General features: G+C 45.7%; 1 protein-coding gene and 1 non-coding gene across 6 annotated transcripts in view; both read right to left on the bottom strand.

Annotated features, from left to right (window-relative positions):
- Positions 1 to 27493, bottom strand: part of IL16 (interleukin 16) — a 60852-nt gene that overhangs the window by 14305 nt on the left and 19054 nt on the right. For all 5 annotated transcript variants that reach the window (XM_048481693.1, XM_048481694.1, XM_048481695.1 and 2 more), the window contains exons 2-14: positions 23613 to 23990; positions 19170 to 19306; positions 18168 to 18300; positions 17461 to 17569; positions 15339 to 15478; positions 13777 to 13887; positions 12779 to 12893; positions 11535 to 11608; positions 11213 to 11426; positions 10465 to 10582; positions 8252 to 8384; positions 6565 to 6652; positions 4559 to 5019 (exon numbers count right to left, since the gene is read on the bottom strand). In XM_048481693.1, coding sequence (XP_048337650.1) covers positions 4559 to 5019; positions 6565 to 6652; positions 8252 to 8384; positions 10465 to 10582; positions 11213 to 11426; positions 11535 to 11608; positions 12779 to 12893; positions 13777 to 13887; positions 15339 to 15478; positions 17461 to 17569; positions 18168 to 18300; positions 19170 to 19306; positions 23613 to 23903 — 2124 coding nt within the window. In that variant the 5' untranslated portion in view covers positions 23904 to 23990. The remainder of the gene's footprint in view (positions 1 to 4558; positions 5020 to 6564; positions 6653 to 8251; positions 8385 to 10464; positions 10583 to 11212; positions 11427 to 11534; positions 11609 to 12778; positions 12894 to 13776; positions 13888 to 15338; positions 15479 to 17460; positions 17570 to 18167; positions 18301 to 19169; positions 19307 to 23612; positions 23991 to 27493) is intronic.
- LOC125424782 lies at positions 20388 to 20578 on the bottom strand. The gene has a single exon (XR_007243284.1). It is a non-coding gene; the product is annotated as a U2 spliceosomal RNA (small nuclear RNA).

Here is a 27493-nt window from a genome sequence, read left to right as displayed (position 1 = left end):
ACCATTTCTTTTAAAGTTCCCTTGTTAAAATTGTTTCTGAATGTCACAAGCTTGCATATTGCATGTTTAAAAAGCAATAAAACGAGCGTGTGTTTTTGGGACAGCAACTTAAATTTGTTTTTGTTTCTTTTCATATTTTCTGTCTTGGGTGAGCCCTTCCACGTAGATTTGTTAGCTGCGGAATTCCTTTCTAGTGGGAAAGCTTCTGGGGCATGTTTTTAGATGCATGGTCGCCATGTGTAGTGTTGGCTGAGATCACTGGTGGCAAACCGTTTTGTCAGAGGCGCCTTTACAGAGCTTCGCCTTCAGAAATTGCTGACGAAGGTCTGAAGCTTCCACATTTCTGAGGGATAGTTTGAAAACCGCTATTATTCTGTGGGGGCCTGTTTGCAAGACCTCTCTTTCCTAAGATGAGGAACATTAACACCCCATGGTGAGTTTTGTTTCTCAAAAATAGTCATGTGGTTTGCCCCATTTGAGATCATCTCTAATTTGTGCAATTTTGCCACCCTTGGCAGCAGATGGCTTTTGGTTTTAGCCAATTGGCTACAGTCCTCCTCAGTATTCAGGAATGCTCCTGATCAATCCGCACGAAGAAGAAGAAGAAGAAGAAGAAGAAGAAGAAGAAGAAGAAGAAGAAGAAGAAGAAGAAGAAGAAGAAGAAGAAAAGAAGAAAGAAAGAAAGAAAGAAAGAAAGAAAGAAAGAAAGAAGAAAAGGAGGAGAAGGATTTATATCCCCCCTTTCTCAAGGTGACGCAAAGTGGCTTACAATCTCCTTTCCCTTCCCCCACCCCCCACAACAAACATCCTGTGAGGTGGGTGGGGCTGAGAGAGCTCCGAAGAACAGTGATCAGCCCAAGGTCACCCAGCTGGCATGTGATGGAGTGCACATGTTAATCTGGTTCCCCAGATAAGCCTCCACAGCTCAAGTGGCAAAGTGGGGACTCAAAACCTGTTCTCCAGATTAGAGTGCACCTGCTCTTAACCACTACACCACACTGGCCCTGCACATATCTGCACATATCTGCGGATTTTTCTTTGCATATTCTGTATTTTGCCTAGATTTTGTGGATAATTTCTGTGGCTGACAAATATTTTGTAATTAGGTATCTAAATGTCCATTGGTGTGGTCTTGCAGTACAACAGAAACAAAAGGTGTAGTTATTGCTGTTTGAGGGAAGTAGCTGATCACCCTCCCAACCAAACCCCTGCATTAAGTAAGACAACAACCTTGTTTTGTGTGTGGTAAAAAATTGGCCATAGCCATTTTATTAACACATTGGTTCAAGGTAAAAGAAGCGTAAGGCGTAGCATGGGGGTCTGATCTGTGTGCTGGGCAGTCCAAGTGCTGCCCCCCAGACACCTAAATTTTTCCTTCCATCCGCCTGCTGATGGAAAAATTATCCAAAGTTGGAGCACCTGTAAGATTCCAGATGGGCGGTTGCCACTTTCTGAAGACTCCTTGCTACCAGGGGTGCAAGCCCGGCCTAGAAGCCCATGTCTGGCCATGTTATCCCTATTGGCTTGCAAACCCCAAACCTCTTAAGGAAGTTCCAATAAAGTGGGTATTTCACCCGCTGTCCCAAAGCTAAAGATCTGTCCTGCGTGTGCAAACTGCCGACCCGATAACATGTAAACAACCCGATAGCAAGTAAACATTCATTAACAACTAGCCAAAACCCAAGGACGGGTTGGGTGGGAAGCTCGGGCGCTCTGGCAAATGGGAAGATGATAAGCTGGGCCTGTCCTTACATAGGCCCCCGGCTCCACCTTCCCCCAGTAACACCAGGGCGCCCTGACGTCACCTGTTCTGCGCTCAGATGCTTGACGCGCTGGTGTGGCAAGCCAGCACAAGCCTCGCGAGCTCGCGTCCGGTCGTGAGGTTGCAGGGAAGGAGGCAGCCACCTTGGGAGGCTGTCCCTTCCCCCCCAGCAATGGCAACTGCCGTAAATCGCGGCCGCTCTTTTGTGGTTAATCTAAGTCTCCACCTTCTGTGATTAATATTCATAAGCTTATAGCCAGTGTTGGGATCCAAAAATGTTAGTAACAGGTTCCCATGGTGGTGGGATTCAAACTGTGGCGGAGCACCAATGGGACTGGGCGGGGCACAACGGGGGCGTGGCCGGGCATTCTGGGGCGGGGCATTTCTGGGCGGGACTGTGGCAAGGACGCAGCCGCTGCGCCGGTCCTTGGGCGGGAAACGAATGCACGCAGGCACAGGCTGCCACGCACGCCGGTGCACCTCCTGCTAGACTGCTTCAAGTTCTGTGCGCTACTGCTGAGAGGAGGGGCGTAACGAAAGCAAAAATCACGTGGCAAAATCACCAATTAGTAACCCCCTCTCGGCACACACAAATAATTAGTAACCTACTCTCGGGAACCTGTGAGAACCTGCTGGATCCCACCTCTGCTTATAGCCCTTAAATCACAACTACATTTTAATAACTTGAGGCATTTTAATGGTTTGAGAAAGGCAGGGACTTTCCTGCAAACTCTGTACTGCTGATTTATTAGTTTTACTTACTTTGCATGCTAGTAGGTATTTCCCATTTCTAAACTGGTGTTACCCCAGGGTAAAATCCAGTTCCTTATTTATGTTTCTATTCACTCCTACCCCTCCTTATTATTTATTTCCCGAGGGGTGAATTCTGCACAGCAGAAATAAAATGACTTTAGGATGTTTAAAAAAGATGTTTTGGCATTTTGTGTTCCCACAGCGCAGGAGAACCCAAGAGTTGCCAGCCAAAACAGATCTTTTCCCCTGTCTGCTGCACTGAACTTTTGTCAGTTTCACAGTTGTGCCCGCCATTTTGTGTTTTTCAGCAGATTTTCCGTGAAGATTCTCCATGGAGGTATCCTCTGCTTGTAGTTCATCCGTGCACGTTTCGCTGTAAAAAGTAGATGAATAAAGTTTGTTTTGCCTAGCAATTCATTTGTTTTGTTTTGAGGGGGACGTTTGCGAACCTACAGTGACATTACTAGAGAAGCTGCAATACTTGCATATTTGTGTCGCCACAGTTTCACAAACATCCCCCTCAAAACAAAAAAAAGGGAAAAGATGACATGTGTGGGATCGCTAGGCAAAACAAACTTTATTCATCTACTTTTTACAGCAAAATTGGGCACAGATGAGCTGCAAGCAGTGGAAACCTTGGCGGGGAATCTTCACGGAGAATCTTCTGCAACACACAAAATTATGGGCGTGAGTGATGGAAAAGAAAGTACGAGGTTTGAGTGGGAGAAATAACGCGTTTCCTGCCTGCTTTTGTTTGCTCAACAGGCAGGAAATGTCTTCAACCTGGGTTGGGGGGAAAAGATTGCTAGTTTAGTGAGTTGGGGGGAAAAGATTGCTAGTTTAGTGATTTTTGAAAAACCCAGGTTGAAAGGAATAAAACAGGTTGACGTCGTTTTGGGGAAGAGAACTGGGAAACATTCCCCCCCCCCCAATGCTTTTTATAACATCATCAAGATATTGTATTTCTGCGGTGCAGAATCCACCAAGGATTCTGGTTGCCCTCCTCTGGACCCATTCCAGCTTGTCATTATCCTTCTTGATTTGCGGTGCCCAGAACTACACACAGTATTCCAGGTGAGGTCTGACCAATGCAGAAAAGAGAGGCACTATTACATCCCTCGACCTAGACACTATACTCCTATTGATGCATCCCAGAATTGCATTGGCTTTCTTGGCTGCTGCATCACACTGCTGACTCATGTTCAGCTTGTGGTCGACATGTAGTGTAGTTAACCTAGGTGTCATCTATCCTATATCTCTGCATTTCATTTTTTCCACCTAAGTGTAGAATCTTACATTTATCTCTGCTGAAGTTCATTTTGTTAGCTTTGCCCCATCTCTCTAACCCAGTGGTTCTCAACCTTCCTAATGCCGCGACCCTTTAATACAGTTCCTCATGTTGTGGTGACCCCCAACCCTAACATTTATCCATTTTACAGATGGAGAACACTGATGCAGAGAATCTTGGGCGACCCCTGGGAAAGGGTCGTTTGACTCCCAAAGGGGTCGTGACCCCCAGGTTGAGAACCACTGTCCAGGTCATTTTGAATCTTGACTCTGTCCTCTGGGGTATTAGCTACTCCTGCTAATTTGGTGTCAACTGCAAATTTGATCAGCAGGCCCTCTCTTTCATCATCCAAGTCATTGATAAAAATATTGAATAGCACTGGGCCCAGGACAGAACCCTGTGGCACCCCACGAGTCACTTTCTGTTTAATTTAGGTGTGGTGCTGTCCATTCTTTCTGTTCTTCCTCATGCTAATTCCTTAAGAACACAAGAACTTAAGAAAGAGCCTGCTGGATCAGAGCAGAGTCCATCTAGTCCAGCACTCTGCTACTCGCAGTGGTCCGCCAGATGCCTTTGGTGCTAGCTCACATGCAGGATGTGAAAGCAATGGCCTTCTGCTTCTCATGTTCAGCAATCTTAGCCCCCAACCACCAGAGGGCGGCCTAGTTAATATTTTGAAAGCCATAGTTCTAAATGCGGAGGTCTGCTGTGCATTTTAGGTTGTTGCTGGAGGCCAGTATAAGAACTTGCCTTACCTGTGAGTGTGGAGGACTCCCGTTGCATTGCGGTTTCCCTTCTTGGGGAGCCTCCTCATGATTGAGGCAGTCTTGTTTGAAGTACTTCCTTGGCGGAGGCTTGGGTTTTGACGATCGGGGTTTTCTAACCAGGATCTCCGCTGACTTTTTGGGATTCGGAGAGAGGTGATTGGCTTCTTTGAGAGCAGGTGGAGAGGCCTTCTCTAGGCTGGTCCGTGAGGAAGAAGACACAGAGCCCTGCTGTCGAGCCACTGGCACATCAACGCTATTCCCTTTCGATTTCAAATCGGCCAGCTGGAAGGCGAGGCCGTTTCCACAAGATGACCTGGGGTTGTAACTGCTGTCGCTGCTGGAGCGGATCATGATCTTTTGAGGCTGGGGGCTGAAATAGGGTGGGTTCTTCTCTGTGTATTTTTCACACGGAGGTCTCTTCTGCCAGCTTGTTTCCAGACTTTTCACACCTGCATTAAAACATATTCACAAATAGTACTCAGGATTCTGAGACCGGTTCAACCACCAGGATCACCAGATCCAGGTTGGAAAATCCGTGGAGCCTGAGGAGGGCAGGGACCACAGTGGGGTACAAAGAAGAAGAAGAAGAAGAGTTTGGATTTATATCCCCCCTTTCTCTCCTATAGGAGACTCAAAGGGGCTTACAATCTCCTTGCCCTTCCCCCCTCACAACAAACACCCTGTGAGGCAGAGAGCTCCAAAGAACTGTGACTAGCCCAAGGTCACCCAGCTGGCATGTGTGGGAGTGTACAGGCTAATCTGAATTCCCCAGATAAGCCTCCACAACTCAGGCAGCAGAGCTGGGAATCAAACCCAGTTCCTCCAGATCAGAGTGCACCTGCTCTTAACCACTATGCCACTGCTGCCCAGTCTCCAAAGCATCTATTTTCTCCAAGGGAACTGATATCCGTAGTCTAGGAATGAGCTGTAATGTTGGGGGTGTCAGGACCATGCCTGTCAGTATCTTGATGTCTTGCTGTGTGTGATTTGCAATTGTTTTCCTGTTTCCCTCTTCCCTTCCTAGCAATATCCTGTTAGCAATCTCCTGGCGCCAGCCCATCCTCAAAGAGGTGTGAAAGGTTCCCGGGTCCTTTGTAGTGGAAACTGCAATGGACATTTGGCGTGGGGCGAAACGGTGGGATTAAAAGATATAAGTCCTGGATCTGAGCTCTCTAGCTCAGATCCTGCTATACATTGTTACTCTTTGCATCACCTGGAATAAACTGCTTTTGGACTTTCCTACGGTCTCTGTTATTTCCACGTTCGAGAGTCTGACAGGGGGATCTGGGACAGAACTGGGAGGGACTGAGTTAGCAGCCACAGAAGACTCCAGCTCTTAGCTGCTCTCTTCACCAGATCGCAAGGAACTTGTCCCTTTCATAATCAACAACAGAGAATTTCCCAGCTATCCTGTGGCAAGATTGAGCCAAGCCGAGCGAATGACTCTTTGGCAGATTCCGCATGGGCTAAAAACAACGGTGTGAAAACGGTGTGAAAACAGTATAAACCCTTTTATGCCGTTTTAAACCCTTTTACACCATTTTCACACCGTTTTCACACTGCTGTTTTTGGCCCATGCGGAATCATCCTTTGTTTCTAGCTTTCTTTCAGGCCTGGGTTTGACATATTTCCAGATGCCCAACCTGAGATCTCTTTTGCCCCTCAAATGGCCCCCCTTAATTGCACGTGCCCACCGCCTGCTGAATCCTGCCTCCTTACACACTCCACCCTAGTCAGGCTTTTTCACCAGGCTTTGCAATACCTTTCCACCTTCCTCTTTTTGTTTTATTTTATTTATACCGAACTGTCTGAAAGGCCAGAAGACTCGAAAATCTTCTCCCTGCCTTCACAGACCTGAGGAAAAGTATTATGCAACTGCTGTGCTATTTATTCTGAAGACATCCCACTGTTTCTTGAGCCCCCCTCCCCTCTCTCCTCTTCGAATCCCAAGCTCTGCACTGGATTTTTTCCCAGCCTCTTGTGCTGTTCCTTACCTTCGGGGCTCCATTGAGGCCTCTCTCTTCCAAACTTGTTGCTTTCCACAGCTTGGGAAATGGCTTCTTTAAGCTGCTGTTCAGAGACCTGGAAAACATTAAAGATCATTTTACCTCACTGTAGGTTACAAAGTTGTGTGACTAGTTCGCAGAGGAGAGGCCCCTCAATAGCTACTAGTCATGGTGACTAAATGGGGCAGCAAATTTCTGAATGTGAAGAGGCAGCATCAGGGGTAGGTCTTATCCTGGCCCATTATGCAAGGAGCGCTTCCTGCGACGGTCCTAGCCCCACAGTACCGTTGCAGTGGATTCTCCTCGTGTTTCCTTGTCTAAATTTGAGGAGGTGTTCCCCTGTCTGCTTCTGGGTCACTCCCCTGTCAAAAGCTGAGATTAAAAGTTGCCCTTTATTTTGGTTTTAAAAATACTTTTAAATGTGATCTCAGTATTTCCTATATTGATATTCTACAGGCTTCTTCGATTGCTTTTCATTTTTCAGGAAAATGCGAAACCGCCCCCCCCCCTCCACTTGTTGAAGGGATTGACGGCTGCATTTTCCTACAAATACAAAAGCAGTGAAACCAGCCAGCACAATATTGCGATAAGAAATATCAATATTGTGTTCATAGGTCTTTTTTAAAAAAGTCAACCTTTGATCTCAGCTTTTGACAAGGAAGGAGCAGAAACCATGAAGCGAGAGGGGAACATTGGGGTTTCCCTTCTCTCGCTAACTTTAAGGCTTCCTGGATCTTTGGCACCACAACCTGGATGGCAGAAATCTCTTGCTGCAGGGTAGAGTATCTGTGTACAATTGGCACCTGTGTCTCTTGTTTATTTAGCCTTCCAGGGTAACTAGTTGGTCACAGTGATGCTTGATTAGATGGACTGCTGGTCTGATACAGCTCTTATGTCCTCATTGTCTGAATTTCTGTCTGCCCATCTGTATTATAGACTGATTGTACAGTATTGTCAAAGGCTTTCACGGCCAGAATCACTAGAGCGTTGTGGGTTTTCCGGGTTGTATGCCCATGTTCCGGTAGCATTTTCTGCTGACATTTTCCCTGTATAATAAGCCACAGAGGCAGGCAAAACGTCAGGAGAAAAGGCCACAGGAATATGGCCATACAACCCGGAAAACCCACTACATTCTATAATTGATTGATCATTTTTAGACCGCCTTTCCTTCAACAGATTCAGGGCAGTTTGCAACAATAAACCAGCAGATTACCATTTACAACAGTACATGATAAAAGGGGCCATAAAATCAATTCCTCACTACTCTAAGGGCAATGAATTAAAGAAGAGAGGAAAACAAAAGGGAAAGGAAATAAGAGAAAACGGGAAAGGGCAGGGAGGGAAAAGGGGAAGGAAGGAAAAAGAGGATGATTAGGATCCATTGCTTAGGATTCTTAGTTTCTGGTGTTACTGTTTTGTTAGAATTTTAGCTTGGTTTGTTGTGTGTTTTTAACAGTGTCATAAGGTGTCTTTAGTACAATTCGTGCAAAAGAAATTGTGTGGTAGAATTTTTTTTGCTGCAGAGCAATTTTGAGAATTTGAACATAGCCCAGGGGACCTACAAACCAGAACAATTTGATGAAAACCAGGGCTGGCTTTTAATGCAAAATTTGCAAAGCAAAATTCTCCCCAACCCTCGTAACACGATGGTCATTTCTTTGAGACCTCGTTTTACCTGCGGATCGGGGTGCCTGCTGATTATAAGTTGCACAGCTCCAGGGTTGCAGTGGCTCAGGACGGCGTGAACCTCATTGAGAGTCATGCTTTGAACAGATGCTTCATTGATTTCTACAATTTCATCTCCGCACCTTCCGGACATGGGGGAAAAAAAGATTTTTTAACCAAATAAACAATGTTTTACCCGTATGAGATTGACTACTTCTGGATAACCTAGATTGGAGTCCTGTAGCTCCTTGGAGTCAAACAAGATTTTTGGGGGTATAAACTTTAAAAGTTTCCTTCATCAAACAACTCGTATCTGACAAAGGGAACTTTCAGCCCAATCCAGTGCCCTGGAGTGATCACCTCCAGTGGGCTTGTCAGCAGCAAAACACACAATACTCACAACTCATAGAAATACAGATCTGGAAGGTACCCCAAAGGTCATTTCGTCCATCCCACTGCACAACACAGAAAAGTCACAACTGCCCCCCTCCCCCCAGTGACCCCTGGTCTGTGCCCAGAGGAAGGTAAAAAATCTCCAAGATCCCTGGCCAAACTGTCCTGGAAGAATATTCCTTCCTGATCTCAAAGTGATTATCAGCATGACCCTGGGCATGCAAGAACGACCATGAGAGTCGAATGCTGGCCCATCCTTTTCTGCCTAATTTTACCGAAACAGCCTTGCTATCAGATAGCCATCTAGCCAGTGGTGGGATCCAAAAATTTTAGTAACAGGTTCCCATGGTGGTGGGATTCAAACTGTGGCGTAGCGCCAATGGGCATGATGGGGGCATGGCCGGGCATTCCTGGGCGGGGCATTCCTGGGCGGGGCTGTGGCAAGGATGCAGCCGCTGCGCCAGTCCTTGGGCGGGAAACGAATGCACGCAGGCGCAGGCTGCCACGCACGCCGGTGCACCTCCTGCTAGACTGCTTCAAGTTCTGCGCACTACTGCTGAGAGGAGGGGCGTAACTAAGGCAAAAATCACGTGGCAAAATCACCAATTAGTAACCCCCTCTCGGCACACACAGATAATTAGTAACCTATTCTCGGGAACCTGTGAGAACCTGCTGGATCCCACCTGTGCATCTAGCCTCAGCTTCAAAACCCCAAGGAAGGAGAGGCCACCACCTCCCAAGGAAACCTGTTCCACCGAGGAATCGCTCTCACTGTTGTTGGGAAGTTCTTCCTAATGTTTAGCCGAAAACTCTTGATTTAATTTCAGCTTGTTGTTTGCGGTCTGAAGTCTTGTAATTGTGTTACTTCTGAGACAGGAGGCAGCAGACCCAACCTGCGTACTTGGTAGCGTGTGAAGAGAATGCCAATGGCAAAGTAGCAGGTGGCAAGGGGAAATTTGCTCAGGAGAATATCCAGGAAACATGCATTGTACAGCACCTGCAATTCTCGTGCACCAGGTACTGTTGCACACTAGCTTGATTTCTCTTCAAGTTTCTACCAAAGTGCCTTCAGCAGGAAACAGACCTGTGGCGCATACCGTTTTAAGATCTGCTGCTTACCCAGAGTTTCCGTCCTGTTTGGCTACAGCCGGTCCTTTCACCATCTGGGTTTGCTTAAATTCTTCCTACTTTGAATACGGAGGGCATGAAACTGTAGTTCATGATATACATGTGTCTGATTAGTGTGTTTTTTCGGAGCTAGCTGTGGAAAGTGTACAGAGTCTGAAAAATCATGTTTAGTGTGGCAAGAGGGTCAGAGTTGATGTTGTAATCAAGGAATCAGTCTTGGATTCAGCTGTTTTAAATCGGTAATATAAAAATGTCCTGAAGTTTCCTTGGGAAGGGGTTGATAAAAGTGCATCAAGTATGGATACAAATGGGCTTACTAGGTGGTTCTTTCTCTGTATCAGAATTGCCTTTAAAAAACCTACAACCTTCAAAAGGATTAGACTGACTTTTAGCCGACTTGACTATAAGAACCAAATGGCACATTTACTTTTTGATGTGTCTTGTCTGGGTTCCCCGGCCTGACTTTAATAATTCAATTACACAGCATGCAGCTGCTGGCATTTCATTTCCCTAGTGAGTGGGGAGGGGCTTTAGCCTTTCTGCCCCCGTGTCGTATCCCTGGCCCAACATGGGGTCCCACGCCCTTGGAAAATAAATTCCTAGCAGCACAGTGTTCAACTCACTGCTTAAACACATCAAAAATGTAACATGAGGTTTGGCTCAAATCACCTGTATATCGAGGAAGCCATTCACTTATCATACCTGAGCGTTCCGTCCATGTGAGCCACCGAGCCCGGAGAAAGGGTATGGATAAATATTCCTGATATGCATTGGAAGTAAGGGATATTGCATAATCCAATCCCTAAGCCAACACCAGCCTCTGGGAAAAAACATTAGAAAGACAGAAAATAAATATGAGCCACAAATGACAGTATATAAATTGTCCATGGTGATGAAGGGAAAGTACCCTCAAGTCACAGCTGATGTATGGTGACCCCACAAAGTTCTCAAGGCAAGAGACAAACACAGATATCGGATGCGATTCTCATATTGTGAGTTCATGTTTTCAAAGTCAGTTCATCGATTTAAAAAACAAACAAACAGGAAAACTATATGTTGCCTGAATTGGCAGGAACCACTGAATTGATTCATGTAGTTTATATACTGAAAAGAAGCCTGGGCGCGATGTATGCCGACCAAACATCCCAGGTCAAATTAAGCAAATGGCTGGTGCAACAGAGGATTCAAGTGCAGGAGATGACAGATGCCAGAGAGAGTTTTGCCAGGCAAGAGAAATAAGTCATCTCCTGAGCCCCACACAGCAAGCAGGAGACGACTTTAAACCGGCTGCAGAAAGAAAGATTGCTAGTTTAAGGATTTCAAAACCCTCCAGGCTGAGCTGAAATCAAACATCCAAAACGCTGCTTCCTCAATATATTTTATTTGAGCTATGCAGAAAGAATCTTGGTTCCACTCTCTGGTGCTGTAATTTTTTAAAAAATACACTCACCTTTGTTTAAGGAGACCTCCATGATGATCCTGTCATTGGGATTGGCGGTGTTTGAAGAGAAAGTGTTGCTTTCTGAGCTGAAGGAGCTGTTTTCTTTGGTAATGCACATGGTGGCGCTCAATGAATGGCAGAGATGGGACGATAAATAGGCAGCGGCTGAGTGTGACGTGCTGAGGCTCGTGCGCACCGTTAGCGTGAGAAGACCTTTCTTGGCCTGTCAGAAAGAAGCATTATGAAGCATTCATTGACCTCAGCAGCTGGTGTGTGTGTGTGTGTTTGTGTGTGAAAAAAAGACAAAGAAAATATTGTGCAGAAACATCACCTTGAATTTCTGCAAGGCTTCGTAATGTGTTAGGCCATGCATGGATTCTCCGTTCAGTTCCAAGATTTCATCCCCTGTGAGGAAAATAAATGGTCTTAGAAAAAAATCTAATCTCCAGTTCTCCAAAAGGATGGTACTCACAAACTTATCCCAAAGTGGTTGTGGTGGTTTTTCCGGGCTGTGTGGCTGTGGTCTGGTGATGAAGGCGAAACGTTAGGAACAAGATCCACCAGACCACAGCCACACAGCCTGGAAAACTCAGCACAACCAGTTGAATCCGGCCGTGAAAGCCTTTGACAATACATTATCCCAAAGTCTTTCACTTTGGACATTTTTAGCCCCATTTCTTCCATCTGTGAAAGAAATTGTATGTCATGTTCTGCCGTAAAATGTTGTCAGGCAAATGGAGGTGAAGGGTTGAGCTAGGAGAATAGCTGTCTTTAGCCTTATATTCCCTTGAGCGGAATTCAGTGTAGAGACATGTAAAATCAGGGTGTTGTGGGTTTTCCGGGCTGTGTAGCTGTGGTCTGGTAGTTTTCACTCCTACTGCTTTTCACCCACATATATGGTAAACCCACAAAAGCCAGTTGATTCTGGCTGTGAAAGTTTTTGAAAATACATGTGAAATCCCCCTTCCCCTGCCCACCCCCTTGTTAGTTAATTTAAACCCAAAACCTAGTAACCATGTTTGTGTAATTGTCTGGGGATTGCAGCTCTGAAAGACTTGCTGAACCATTCAGCCTTGATCTTCTGCAAGCCGTGCTCATTTCAGTGAGACTTCATCATCATCATCATCATCATCATCATCATCATCATCATCATCACCACCACCACCACCACCACCACCACCACCACCACCATTATCAATGTATTGTTGAAGTGCTTTCACGGCCGGATTCAACTGGTTGTGGTGGGTTTTCCAGGCTGTGTGGCTGTGGTCTGGTGGATCTTGTTCCTAACGTTTCGCCTGCATCTGTGGCTGGCATCTTCAGAGGTGTATCACCAAAGGAAGTCTGTTACACACTGGAGATGCCAGCACAGAAACTTTAGGAACAAGATCCACCAGACCACGGCGACACAGCCTGGAAAACCCACCACAACTTATCACCATTATCAATTTATTACAGTCAACGATGAGGTTAACTCCTGAGGAACAATTTGTGGTGGGTCGTGCCCATTGACCGCTTTGATGACAGCATTGAACCTCAATCGATCTTGTCCCCCAAGAACAGGCCACCTCTCACCTTCTTGTAACCGTCCATCCGCAGCGGCAGCCCCTCCAGGAAAGATGGTCTTAACGTAGATGCCGATGGGGCCGTAAATGCTGTCTTTTCCTCCTACGATGCTGAATCCCAGCCCCTAAGTGGACCCAGAAGCCAAGACAGGGAAAGTTTGCCCTTTAGGGCTGCCGACCAACTAAAATGTTTTTAGTTAAATAGTTATCTGCTTGCCTAAAATAAGAAATTAATCAGAGACTGCATTTTAGGTAAATTGAAAAATTGTGTTTACCCCCTTTGGTCCTTGAAAGGAAGGGCAGGATTATGAGTAATGTGCTTGATAAATTAATTTGACTGAAATATAGGTGCTGTTCCCCAACAGCAAATCAAGAAATAATTTAAAATTGAATAAGCAACTCGGACACTTGATTACTTGGGTAAAACATTGCGCAAAGCTGGGTAAATTGTCGGGGCAGTTGTCTTAAATGCAAATCATGCTCCTCTAACTCTACTTAGGGTTGCTCAAAACAGGATTTGAAGTTGGTTTATTACCCATATTAAATCTTAGTTTTGGTTTATGTGATGGCTAAAGGCAGGTTCGATTCTGGTTTCTTCTCGGCAACACCTTCCAAGGCTACAGAGAGAAGCCGGCAAAACCCATTAATTAAGGCAGTCAAATCCCAGTAATCTGTCAAAACAAACTGGGATTTGAGTGATCGCCTCTTCCCACAGATTAGGGATGCCAGCCTCCAGGTGGGAACTGGAGATCCCTTGAAATTACAGCTGATCTCCAGACTACAAAGATCAGTTCTCCTGTAGAAAATGGATGCTTTGGAAGGTGGCCTCTATGTATCCCAGTGTACTCCATTGTACCCCAATGAGGTCCCTGTCCTCTTCAGGATCTACCACAAATCTCCAGGAGTTCCCCAACCTGGATCTGGCAGCCCTACCCCAAATACCCCTGACACCCCTGCCACAGAAATTTCTGTGCCTGTTGCATAAGAGAGAATAAATGGGCATCTCACCTTTCCTTGGCCTTTCATTAGAACGATGTTGGAGATGACGGAGGCCTGCAAGCCACATGAAGCTTGTATGAGCTGGGTGGTGCTCAGTGATCGTGAAGATCTGGAAAGAGGCTGCATCAGAAACAAAACAACAACTGAATGACAGGGAGGAACTGGCTAACACCATGCCACAGGAATGGGTAAACTGTTTCTAAGGTCTGCAACCTAGCCGTCAGTGACTGCTGAAGATTATCAATCAGTGTTTGGTTTCTAGGGTTGCTCTGAAGAGGCAGGCAATGGCAAACCACCTCTGAACATCTCTTGGCCTGAAAACCAGCTGCGACTTGAGGGCACTTTCCTCCCCGACTACCAAATGGAAAGATGTCCCTTAAAAATTTCAGTTATTTATGTCTAAACCAGATGCATGCCATGCACTGATAACTCAGTAGAAAAGTGCTTTTGAAATTGTAAATATGTGCTGGATAAGTGGCATGAAAGGTGGAATGCCACGCAGACGCAGTAGTGTTGAATTTTAAATAGTTTTGCTCAAACCATCAATCGTTCCGCTCAGTGGTGAGGAAAAATTAAAGGGAACATCACATACACTACCAACATGTCCTAGACCACAGGTGTCAAACTCGTGGCCCTCCAGATGTTATGGACTACAGTTCCCATCATCCCCTGCCAGCATCATTCCTTGGATGATGGGAACTGTTGTCCATAACATCTGGAGGGCCACGAGTTTGACACCTATGTCCTAGACCTAGACACTTCTCACCTAAAGTGAGGTTTGACATTGCCAAGTCACAGCCAACTATGGCAACACTTTACTCAGTTTTCAAGATGAGACCAAACAGAGTGGATTTGCCATTGCCTGCCTCTGTTTAGTGACTCTGGATTTTCTCAGTGGTCTCCTGTCCAAGTATTAGCCATGGCTAACTCAGCTTAGTTTTCGAGATTCGATGAGATTCATTGGATTGAGCTAGCCTGAGCTGTTTTGGTCAGGGCACAACCAGTGGTAACTAGCAATTTTAAAAAGTTTTTTAAAAATCCCAGAGAAGTTGATTTAAATTAGGAGACATGCTGGTTTGGTATTCCCTTAGAGTTCTTCTGTGACTACAGGCATCACCTGTAGTCACCTAAAGAGACCCTAGGGCCATCAAGCCCAACCCCCTGCAAGAGCCATCAAGTCCAAGTCCCCTGCAAGGCCTTGATGGCCCTTGGGGTCTTTTCCAAGTCTATGATTCTATGATTCACCACTGGAGTTCATTTCATGGTGTTTTCATGTAACTGAGTTCAGAAGGGCACCTTCCCTACAGTGGCTTCCCATGCTTTCAGTCTCTGACATGTACTTTTTGGGCAAATTAACACTGAAGATATTCTTTAGCAAGAAAAAGAGAAAGAATTAACAATTGCAAAGCAATTTAGATCCCTTTGTTGGGTTTGGTAGAAGGCAACCTAAGCAGAGGTGGATAAGAATATTTGGCCACAAAACCAACTTCTGTGTCCCTCGTCCTTTTCTGAACCTGGTAAATGTAACCCTGCTCAGATATGCTGTCTGATAGATTTCCTTGGATGCTTACAGGGGCTCTTCCCACTGAACAGTCCAGCTGCTGAGAGAGCGACTTTCTGTTGTTGTAAAGAGAATGGGCCTGTCTGTAGCGGGACGTTGACTTCTTCGAGATGGGATTGTCCATATCCCCAATCCAGTATGGACTCACGCCTGTAAAAGACACAAGGTACAGAACTGTTATATCCACTACAAGGTGAAAGAGAAACCAAGAAACTCTATCGTTGCAAGCATCTGAATTCTCTTATTTCAAATCTACATTTTCATTTGGTTGCAGTTACGGTGTTTTTGTTCGTTTGCCCAGACTGGTTTTATGCCTTTTACAGAGATGAGACGCAGCTGTTCTATGGAGATCACAATTCTGGCCTTTCTTGCAAGGTTGTTGTCAAAAGTACTGAGATAATACACAGAAATTGCCTACAATATTTTGCCTACAATATTTTAATAGCCACGTACCTCTCTTCCCCCTCCCAGGCTGATTTCCAAAGCTTAATTTGTACTTAGTGGAGGTCAGCTGAAGTTAGGAGATATGCTTTCAGCAGTGCTTTGAAAGATCGCTAAGCTTGCTGAAAAGTATACAGAGTTAAAAGGGGGGGAGGCTTAATTCTCCTCCATTCTCCATTCCTCTAAAAAAGACATTCTGATGGCATTTTGGGTTGATGTGCGGCTCTCCAGATGTTCAGGAACTACAATTCCCATCAGCCTCTGTCAGCATGGCCAATTGGCCATGCTGGTAGGGGCTGATGGGAATTGTAGTTCCTGAACATCTGGAGAGCCGCAGGTTCCCTACCCCTGATGTAGAAGAAGAAGAGTTTGGATTTATATCCCACCTTTCTTTCCTGCAAGGAGACTCAAGATGGCTTACAAGCTCCCTTCCCTTCCTCTCCGCACAACAGACACCTTGTGAGGCAGGTGGGGCTGAGAGAGTTCTGAGAGAACTGTGACTGGCCCAAGGTCACCCAGCAGGAATGTAGGAGTGCGGAAATAAGAAAAAGAAGAGTTTGGATTTATATCCCACCTTTCTTTCCTGCAAGGAGACTCAAGATGGCTTACAAGCTCCCTTCCCTTCCTCTCTGCACAACAGACACCTTGTGAGACAGGTGGGGCTGAGAGAGTTCTGAGAGAACTATGGCTAGCCCAAGGTCACCCAGCAGGAATGTAGGAGTGCGGTTCACCAGATAAACCTCTGCTACTCAGGTGGAGAAGCAGGGAATCCAACCCGGTTCTCCACCTGCTCTTAACCACTACACCACACTGGCTCAATAAGATGTGGGGGTAGGGTTCCCAGCTCTGGGTTGGGAGATACTTGGAGATTTTGTGGGTGGAACCTGAGGAAGGCAGGGTTTGCAAGGGGAAGAACTTCAGTGGGGTATGATGCCATAGAGTCCACCTTCCAATGCTGCCGTTTTCTCCAGGAGAACTGATTTCTGTCATCTGGATATCAGTTGTAATAGCAGAGGATCTTCAGACACTGCCTGGAGGTTGGCAACCCGTGGTGGGTGGGAGTATGAATGGAGAGACTGGGGAAGATGCAAGGGCAGAGAGTGAAAGCCAGAAAGGGAGGGAAAGTAGCCATCAGCAGGATTTGCGAGGCCCAAAAGAAGTGAACAAATAAAGTGGAATTCTGTAGGTGTGGAGCGAGAGACAGCAGATACCGGGAAATGGAAGCAAGTGGGAGGGAGGGAGGGAGGAAACAGAGGCGGTGTAGGAATGAGACTCACTGGGATTTCCTTTCTCGTGAGTCCTCGCCTGTCCCCATTTTTTGTGACTGTGTGTGTCTCAAATGCTGTGGGAGCAGCAGTGGCGTAGGAGGTTAAGAGCTTGTGTATCTATTCTGGAGGAACCGGGTTTGATTCCCCAGTCTGCTGCCTGAGCTGTGGAGGCTTATCTGGGGAATTCAGATTAGCCTGTACACTCCCACACACACCAGCTGGGTGACCTTGGGCTAGTCACAGCTTCTCAGAGCTCTCTCAGCCCCACCCACCTCACAGGGTGTTTGTTGTGAGGGAGGAAGGGCAAGGAGATTGTAAGCCCCTTTGAGTCTCCTGCAGGAGAGAAAGGGGGGATATAAATCCAAACTCTTCTTCTTCTTCTTGAGCATTAAACACAGAAACAACCTTCACTTAGGAACTTACTGGCTGAATTGCAGCGGGTCCGCTGGCATTTGGCTTTTGTCTGTAAAATGGAACCGTTCTGCATGTCCAAGCTTGTCGTCCGTTCTGTGTGAGAACAAACTGAGGATTCCTGCCAGGCAGGGGAGAAATTTGAGTCAACTTCCATTCAAGTATTTTATAAGTTTTATAAGCTTTTGCATGCAGACTAGGGCCCTCTAGTGGCTTGACGTGGAATGTGGAGTCTTTTGGGTTTTGTTTTTGTTGACTGATGGTGACCCAAAAGGGTTTTCAAGGCAAGAGACCTTCGGAGGTGGTTTGCCATTGTCTGCCTGTGTTTCACGCCCCTGGTATACTTGCTGAGGGTGTGTGACTGGGCCTAGATACATAAACTGGCAGATAAACATATACAAAGTCTATGTACACTATCATTTTGCAAAATACAACGAGATCTAGTTGCTTAAACTCTCTATTGATAGGTATGGTTTGGTGATCTGTGGCCAGGAACATTGGCTGACAAACAACAGCTTTTCTAGCACAGGGTGGCACATTGGGTCCGTGGATCCAGTGTGGGTGTTCATCTCTCTCCCAGCTTGGGGGTAAAGTGATCAGGAAAGTTGCACCTCTTGAATCCCTGCCTGTCATGCAGTTGTTAAAGGGACAGAGTCCTTGCCGGGACCAAAGGTTTAGAGCACATGTTATCAGGGGGCGGAATATCTATGTCAGGTTACCTTGTTAGCTACAACCAAGTTCACCAAGCCTTTTGCGGACTGGATGAGCGATTCTGCCTCTCTGCTGGAGAGCTCCTTCAGAGATTGTCCGTTTATGGTTAGGAGTTCGTCACCAAGGCTGAGACGGCCATCCCTGCCCCAAACAAACAAACAAACAAGCAAACAAAAGTGAACTATTTGAAGTCTGAATTAGCTGCAAGAAAGCACATAACTGGCATAGAAGACACGTCCCACCCCACTCTGATAAAGTTTGGACTAAGGAAACTTTGAATTCGAATCCTCCGGTGTGCAATTTGCTAACCTTGGGGTTCTGCCAAACTGCCTGTCTCGTTTGTTGTGCATCTAAACATTGAGAAGAATAGGGACAATGTATACCACTTGCTGCTTCCTGAAGCATTTATTATGTTAATGTCAATGGCTGTGCCAAGTCTTGGGTACATTGAGAACACTGGATTGTACATAACCCAAAGGAGGATCTGTGGTTGCTCCCTGGAAGAAATGGATTTGCTTGAACACAAGTTGCTTAAGTGCCCTCTATACAATAAGCTTAGAGAAGAATTCCTGGGGCTTAACTTGACTGAATGGGCTGGAAAAGATAATAAATGGAAATTGAACTATTTGCTGTTGGGTGAGAACCAAAGAATTTCCAGTAATGTAGCTTGGTTTTAAGTACAGGAAAGCAGGAGGATAGGAGACCATCAGTCCTTTTGGAGTAATGTTAAAAATTAAGTTCTAGTTTCTATTTTAACTTTTCACCTCTTTGTAAAAATCTGGAATTTGGCCTTTTTATGAATTGCTGCATTACTGGTTGTTAACCATAAACATTCATTCATTCATTCATTCATTCATTCATTCATTCATTCATTCATTCATTCATTCATTCATTCATTCATTCATTCATTCATTCATTCATTCATTCATTCATTCATTCATTCATTCATTCATTCATTCATTCATAACCCAAAGGATTCTCATTCATGACATCTTTAAAAGCAAGCATACCTATGAGCAGCTCCTCCGTCGATCACTTGGCTAACGGTGAACTCTTTTCTGAAAACAGAGCAGTTGGGGGTTCTGGAGACTTGGATTCCCAGCCCGTCATTCCCAGTAGCGATACACAGTTTCCAGATGCAGCTGTCCTGGTATGGAAGACAAGGAGGTGCGTCTGAGGAAAGGATCAATACTTCCAAAATTGTTCAGCATCACAGCAAACAAGTACAAACAGTCAGCAAAGTATTTGTGCCAATTAGAACAGATGTTCTGGTCCAGTGAGATACAGATAGTGCCATTCTGAACAGAGTCACACTCTTCTGTTGGAGTCGATCAGTTTAGAAAGTTCAACTCAAAGTGTGTTGTATTGGTGGTTGTTATCATCATCATCATCATCATCATCATCATCATCATCATCATCATCATCATCATCATCATCATCATCATCATCATCATCATCATCAATTGTATTTCATAGACTGCCCAATCCCCGAAGGGCTCTGGGCAGTGCACAACGACAAACAATACAACAATAGATATTAAATACAAATTATAAACTCGAAACATTAAAATCCCTTAAAAACACAAGCAGCAGGTTGGGGTGTTGAACTAGGACCCGTGAAACCCCAGTTCAGATTTTTCACTCGCTGCATGGAAGCTTGCTGGGTGACCTTGGCTGGTCACACATTCTCAACCATGACCCTGGCAAGATTTTGGGCGGGAGACCTCCAAGGAATAGCAGGGGTACCACGCGGATTCAATGAATGGCAAAATTACCTCTGAATGTCTCTTACCTTGAAACCCCTGTGGGGTGTCCAAAAGACTTGAGAGCAAAACAAACAAACAAAAAATAAAAAACCCAAATAAAAACAGAAAAACCCCTCTGTTTAAGATGGCTTTTTTTTTGTTTTTTTGAAAATTTTCAGGTTTATGAAACGGGAACGGGAAGAGAAACGGTGCACATCTCCAATAACTTGTGCCTATTGTGAAAAAAATTGAAACTTTGAGTTCTTTCCTGGTCTCTCAAGTTTGTTTTAGCAAATAAGATCAGCATTAGGTGTTTTTGTCATATTTTCGTGCAAAGGGTCATAGCAGGAACTAAAGAAACTGACCAGACATGAGCAGATGAACCAGAAGAAACACCCCTTGTTATCCCAAGGAAGCAAGAAAAGAAAGAGAATGTTCTCCAATCTGTTTTTTTAACCAGCAATATTCTCCCCAGGGTGGGCGGGGAGGTGCACCATTCCTGGAGGTACTACAATACCGGGCTGATGCGTGGAGTGGCTGGAGCAAGCCCCTCTTCCGTCTCCCAGTCCCAAAAATCCATTTAATATATAATCCTCAAATAGAAGACATATCAGATATTAAACTGATAAGAACATATGCTACGCTTGATCTTAGCCGATAGGCCGAGAAGCGATAAGCCAGTGGCCCGCCAAAAGGGCTTCCTGATCCATCCAAGACACTTTGCGGGCAGGGGGAGCAGTGCCCCCACCGGAGGTGCCCAACGCTGCCACCATCTCACAAGACTTCCCGTCCTCTTTCTGCCTTGCAGGTCTTCAGATTCCCCCAAAGACGGTTTTATGTCAGAATTGGGAGATTCTCTCCACTTTGTCACTTTCATTGATTTTGGCATTGGCATTGGCTGCTGATTTGTATATCTCCGCCTCCTTTTTCATAATGCATGACAGTTAACCAATTACAGTCAGGGCTGATGCCCAGAAGTTTCCTGCTTTTTTGTGCCTGGTATTCCGGCTCTGAGAAAAATTGTTCAAAGGAACCGGACATTTCAGACTCTGAAGAAAGGATTAGGGGGAAATGGCAGAAGGGGAAGAGCAAATGCTGTCGCCCGTACACCTCTCATTAATGAATGAGAATCCTTGTGTGATCAAACACACCTTCTCCTCCTCTTGATTCTCATTTTCTTCCTACATGATTTGAGACAGTGGACACTGTCCAGTCAATTATCTTTGTAGAAATGTTGAAGAAGAAGAGATGAAGGAGGAGGAGGAGTTTGGATATACCCCCCCTTTCTCTCCTGTAAGGAGATACAAAGGGGCTTACAATCTCCTTTCCCTCCCTCCCCTTCCCACAACAAACACCCTGTGAGTGGGGTGGGTCTGGGGCTTTCAGAGCTCCGAAAAGCTGTGACTAGCTCGAGGTCACCCAGCTGGTGTGTGTTGGTGAGCACAGGCTAATCTAGTTCTCCAGATAAGCCTCCACAGCTCCAGTGGCAGAGCGGGGAATCAAATCCGGTTCTCCAGATTAGAGTGCACCTGCTTTTAACCACTACGCCACTGCTGCTCCTTAAAAGTACACAGGAGTCTTTTCACTCGTGAGATGCTGGAGATTGAGGTAGCTGTTGTTGCTTTTCTGTTTTGTAATCTGCTTGGGAGAAAGGCAGAACATAAACTGAATAAATATACAAATGACGTAACCGACAAATGGAATAAATGAATTCTATTGTTGGCGAGCCACATTCTGTCAGATCAGGCCAAATCAAATCCTTTTCCTCTAAAGATTTCTGCCTGCCTCCTCACTTCATGAAGTAAACAGCTTGTTCCAGATGTTGTTTGAAGTCAGCACCAACATGACATGGACTGAGAAGCATTTGTTTCTCTGGATGGGCCTGCCTCAGTAGAAGTCAGTTTTATTACGGCCATTAGGCCAGCATAAGCCTCAGTAGAAGAATTCTTAGGATTCGCCTATAAACCTTCCGGGAGGACTTTTTAAAAAGGTGATTTTGTATTCATTTTAGCAGGACCGTCTCTGATTTCAATTTCAATAATGAACAGCATATGCAAAAATTATTCCTGAGATATGGTTGCCAACTCTGGCCTGAAAACATTCTGGAGAGCTAGGAGTGGTGCCTGTTGCTGGGGAGGATTTGGGGAGGGATTTCATGTAGAATCTGAGGCATATCATATAGCACACATCCTCCAAAACAGCCATTTTCTCTAGAAGAACTGATCTCTATAGTCTGGAGATCAATTGCTATTCTAAGACAACTCCAGGTCCCCCCTGGAAGTTGGCAGCCCTATAAGTTTCAGCGTCTAGCTCAACCACAGATTGTGAAAAAGTGGCCTTTGACAAATTTCTTCCAGACCACCTGTTTTGTGGAACACACAAGTCAGTGTTTATATAGTGGAACATGAAGGGTGATTTCAAATGAGATGCCTGTTATGATTTATGGATTTGGATTTATACCCCACCTTTCTCTCCTGTAAGGAGACTCAAGGTGGCTGACAAGTTCCTTTCCCTTCCTCTCCCAACAACAGACACCTTGTGAGGTAGGTGGGACTGAGAGAGTTCGGAGAGAACTGTGACTAACCCAAGGTCACTCAGCAGGATGTGTGCAAACACATCCGGTTCACCAGATAAGCCTCTGCCACTCAGGTGGAGGAGTGGGGAATCAAACCTGGTTCTCCAGATTAGAATCCACCTGCTCTTAACGGCTATACCATGCTGGCTCTCTGTGCCCTTTTCTGTGCCCACTTTTGTGCTTCTGTACCCGTTTCACTTTCTGGGCATCAAACTAACCCCTAAAAGGTTGTTTGTGTATTAGTTTGGCAGCATCGTAAGAGGTACCTTTTTAGATGCATATATGACATAGATTAAACGTATAAGAGCTGCCTCTAGTGATTCCTGGTTGTGTTTCTTCGCTTATCAATGTTTGTTTCAATTGATTTTCTTGCTTATGCTGCTTCTCAGCCATTGTTGGATGTGTTTTTTGATACTCATATACCACCTTGAAAGCTCCTGTTGTGACAGAAAGGTGGCACATAGTCTTGGAAAATAAGGTAAATACCTCTGGGACTTGCAACTCCCATATCAACCCGTCCAGTTTCTCGGTTCACCTCTATGTGAAATATGAACTCTCAAAAAAGTTTTGTCCTAAAGGGGAAACCTTAGGAAGTCAGATCTTGCGAGGCTGAGGTCCAGCCCCTCAGAGGCATGTAGCCTGGTGCAAAATCTGAGTTTTCCACCCCAACCCCCGTATGGGCAGCCGCCCTCCCCTGCCATGACCAAACAACTTTTTTTGCACCAGGTCTTGAAGTCAGTGTATGAACCCGGGAGGAAGGAGAAGGGGTTGGGGGGCCGGGTTAGGGTTAGGGGGACGTGACTAAATGGCCGCAGCCCGGGGACATTTGACCCATATGTCCCCGTGGGCGGTACGCCCTGCTAATAGTCTAAAGCCTTCTTTGGGTGGCTTTGAGATCTCAGCCCAAGCCCTCCTGCCTGTGTTCGATTAACAGCTTTGGGTTGCTGCAATTATTCCTTGCTGTGCTGCTCAGTGACAGTAAAACACACAGCAGAGTGAAATACCCTCGGCAAATGACGTATACCTCCTGGGAACGCTTGATTCCTGAATCTGTGGGTGGGAAGCATTCCCTGTTCGGCCTGAGTGACCTGATCCGAAACTTGGGGATGCCAAACAATCAGCAAGCCACTTACCTTGACAAAGAACTTCCGTTTCATGTTCTTGCCACTCAGCTGCATCATACTAGCGATTGCAAGTGGATCCGGAGGGTCTCGGTCACTCAACGAGGCGCATGCTAAGTGGAGGCGAGGACAGGGACTGGGTTCCTTATGTTCCCAGGTGGCCTGAGTCTCAAAAGGATTAGGGTACTTCTCCTCCGGGCTCGACCCTTCGTCACTATTCTTGCTGTTGCAAAGTATAAGGGAGCGCGAAATGGAACGCAGAGTTTTTGACTTGCGGCTCTTGGTGCTGTTCTGTTGCTCCATGGCAGATGGCCCCCAGTTCCTTCCTGGTCTTGTTAACGTACCTCGACAACTTCAGTATCCTCCTCCATTTTACTGCCGTTCAAAAGCCTGATGGAAAAAGAAGTTTAAAGAGAACTGGATTTTTAATCTGTGTGGTTTTTTTGTTCCCCTGCCCGTCAGGCGCGATACACAGTGCAAAATCTGTGATCTAGACAGAAGCCTTCAGTTGAGGTTCAGGCAATGTGATATCTCATGACTGGCTGATTCTTTTTTTTTCCTTTAAGTGTTATTTAGTAATTCTCAATTACCTCGTCACTTTATTTTGCTCCTCTGTCACTAGACATTAGGGAACGCTTTCAGACAAACGTTTTGTCTGGCCTTCTCCAACAGGTACTTTTCGGGGTGCATATTTTAAAAATATCCACAGGATTAGTACTGACTGTGGCTCACGTCCTCATGAACACAGAAGAGATAATAAACTTGAGTTAGTAGCTGGGTAATACGTAAAAAGGCTTTTTAGTTTGCAATTAATTCAAAGCAAAGAGTCCCAATCCTGGAAAGAAGCTGTAACATTCATGACTCTATTGCACTGTGGAGAGAAAAGTTGGATTTTTAAAAGAGAATTTGGCAAAGAAATACTTGGAAATGCATGATTCACACTCTCAGCCTGACCTACCTCAGAGGCTGGTTGTGTGAGAGAGAATAAATAAGAAGGGCAGAATTCTGTGAACTGCTTTGGGGAGCAACATGGCATATAAATAGCTAAATAAATAAATGTGCCATTTAGGATAGTGAAGGATGGGAAAAACTCCATTGATTCCATAAGCAGGTGGATTCTAATCTGGAGAACCGGGTTTGATTCCCCACTCATCCACCTGAGTGACAGAGGCTTATCTTGTGAACCAGATGTGTTTCTGCACTGCTACATTCCTGCTGGGTGACCTTGGGCTAGTCACAGTTCTCTCTAGACTCTCTCAGTCCCACCTACCTCCCAAGGTGTCAGTTGTGGGGAGAGGAAGGGAAAGGAGATTGTAAGACCCTTTGAGTTTCCTTACAGGAGAGAAAGGTGGGATATAAATCCAAACTCTTCTTCTCTTCTTCTTCAAATGGTTTTTGATTGGAGAGTGGGCCTGTTTAACCCCTTCCTTCATACCATTTGGGGCCTCAGAATCTCACCTCACCCAAACCACGCAAAAGTAACTTTTTCCCACAAGAGATAAAAGATGCTGTGTAGTAGTAGGATGTCATGTCACCTCCTAATTCTGCTTTTGTATTTTAGAGAAGCCCTAGGCTACGATGCACTTTCTCCTGCCTGATGTGACAAACGGGCACGGAGTGAGTTGAACCAGAATGCTTGCTGCTCCCCACCCCAAAAAAGTGGGATGTGCTATTTTTTAAGAGGAGACCCCCCCCCATGCCACACCTACAGCTTTGCCATCACCAATGAGAAATAGCATTGAGGTTGGGAGAGGAGTTTGGTTGCAGGAACGATAGAAATTCTGCACTAATTCATCCAGCATGGTGTAGTGGTTAAGAGCAGGTGCACTCTAATCTGGAGAACCGGGTTTGATTCCCTGCTCTGCCACTTGAGCTGTGGAGGCTTGTCTGGGGAACTAGATTAGCTTGTGCACTCCCACACACGCCAGCTGGGTGACCTTGGGCTAGTCACAGTTCTTCAGAGCTCCCTCAGCCCCACCCACCTCACAGGGTGTTTGTTGTGAGGGGGGGAAGGGAAAGGAGATTGTAAGCCCCTTTGAGTTTACTTGCAGGAGAGAAAGGGGGGATATAAATCCGAACTCTTCTTCATCTTCCTTTGGGTTCCAGTTGGTTTGGGCAGTCCAACAGTCTTTGCCTGATCTACCTGTTGGTCTGTGACAGTAAAAGGCTGCCGGCTGGCTGGGGGAGAGACCCTCTTGTGCAATTATATGTGGTCAGGATCAATTGTGGCTCTCTGCTGAGCATACGTGGGGCCAACGTGGGGTAGCGAAAACAGCCCTGGAGGTGACAGTCTTGAACATAAGAATGTGTCCTTCCTTTTAGTGCAACTGAGAGAATTTCTTTCCTTTTGTGCTTTTCTTTCCTTTTTTTTTTTTTTAAAAAAAGGCAACGGCTGTTCCAAAAAGATTAAACAAATGGTTGAGGTTCTGAGCCTGGCTTGTTGGATTTGTAAGTGGTTTAGAAAAAGCAGAGCTTGGCTGTGAGTGGAAACGCGGGTCTGGAATGAAATGTATGCATCAATGCCACAAGTTCCCTTCAGCAGAAAATAGAGTCTTAACCATGATTAGGGCCTTATGAAAGGAGACAGCCGATTGTTACTGCTAAGACACTCTCAGTGGATGTTTTCCAAACGTCGGATAGCGGGAGCACATTTCTTTCTTAATTAAATTTGGAAGTTTCTTTGAGGAGTTGTAAAAGTTAAGGATCACCTCCCTTTAGAGGAGCTGTACACCTTAGTTCTACATGAGTCGCTGTTGCAAGCCTCCTGATCCAATCAAAAGTCCTGCTTTGCCCTACCAGCGTGGTGTAGTGGTTAGGAGCAGGTGGAGTCTAATCTGGAGAACCACGTTTGATTCCCCACTTCTCCACCTGAGTGGCAGAGGCTTATCTGGTGAACAAGATGTGTAGGAGCAGCAGTGGCGTTGTGGTTTAGAGCAGGTGAATTCTAATCTGGAGGAACCGGGTTTGAGTCCCCGCTCTGCCACTTGAGCTGTGGAGGTTTATCTGGGGAATTCAGGTGGCCTGTGCACTCCCACACACGCCAGCTGGGTGACCTTGGGCTAGTCACAGTTCTTCTGAGTTCTCTCAGCCCCACCCACCTCACAGGCTGTTTGTTGTGAGGGGGGAAGGGAAAGGAGATTGTAAGCCCCTTTGAGTCTCCTACAGGAGAGAAAGGGGGGATATAAATCCAAACTCTTCTTTTTCTTCTTTTCGCACTCCTACATTCCTGCTGGGTGACCTTGGGCCAGTCACAGTTCTCTCAGAACTCTCTCAGCCCCACCTGCCTCACAAGGTGTCTGTTGTGTGGAGAGGAAGGGAAGGGAGCTTGTAAGCCACCTCGAGTCTCCTTTCAGGACAGAAAAGTGGGATATAAATCCAAACTCTTCTTCTTCTACCACTTCCTTGGCAGGCACCAGAAAAGCTGCAAATGAATGCCATGTTGCCCAACGGGTACCCCATGGTGAACGCCTGGTTTTTTCTGTTGGCCTAATCTACCTTGCAGGTTTGTTGTGAGGATATAATAGGAAGGGGAGACCTCTCCACATTACCCTGGATTCTTTCTCTTCCGCTTTCAGTCTAATTTCTTCTTGCTCGCTTGCTGCCAGCCAGGAGTACTCAAGAATCCACTGTTAAGGATTTGTTTTTCTTCCCTGGAGCTCCAAAGACCCACTTTTCTTTTTTTGTACCACCTGCTTTTTGATTATGGTAATAGCAGCCATACAAACCTTCAGTCTTGCAGGATTAAAAAAGGAACAAGACGGAGCCATTGCCGGAAAGAGAAAATGCAATTCAAGTTCTCTCAGCCCCAGGAAACCAGAATTAATCTTTGCCTCTTGATTCATAAAACGCTGCAGCCAGTGAAAGGGGAAATAATTAAGTGGTAACGCAAAGGA

Source organism: Sphaerodactylus townsendi, linkage group LG17 (assembly GCF_021028975.2).
Source record: "Sphaerodactylus townsendi isolate TG3544 linkage group LG17, MPM_Stown_v2.3, whole genome shotgun sequence".
NCBI lineage: Eukaryota > Metazoa > Chordata > Lepidosauria > Squamata > Sphaerodactylidae > Sphaerodactylus > Sphaerodactylus townsendi.
Note: the sequence above shows the minus strand (reverse complement) of the source record. Positions and strands in the feature narration are given on the sequence as shown.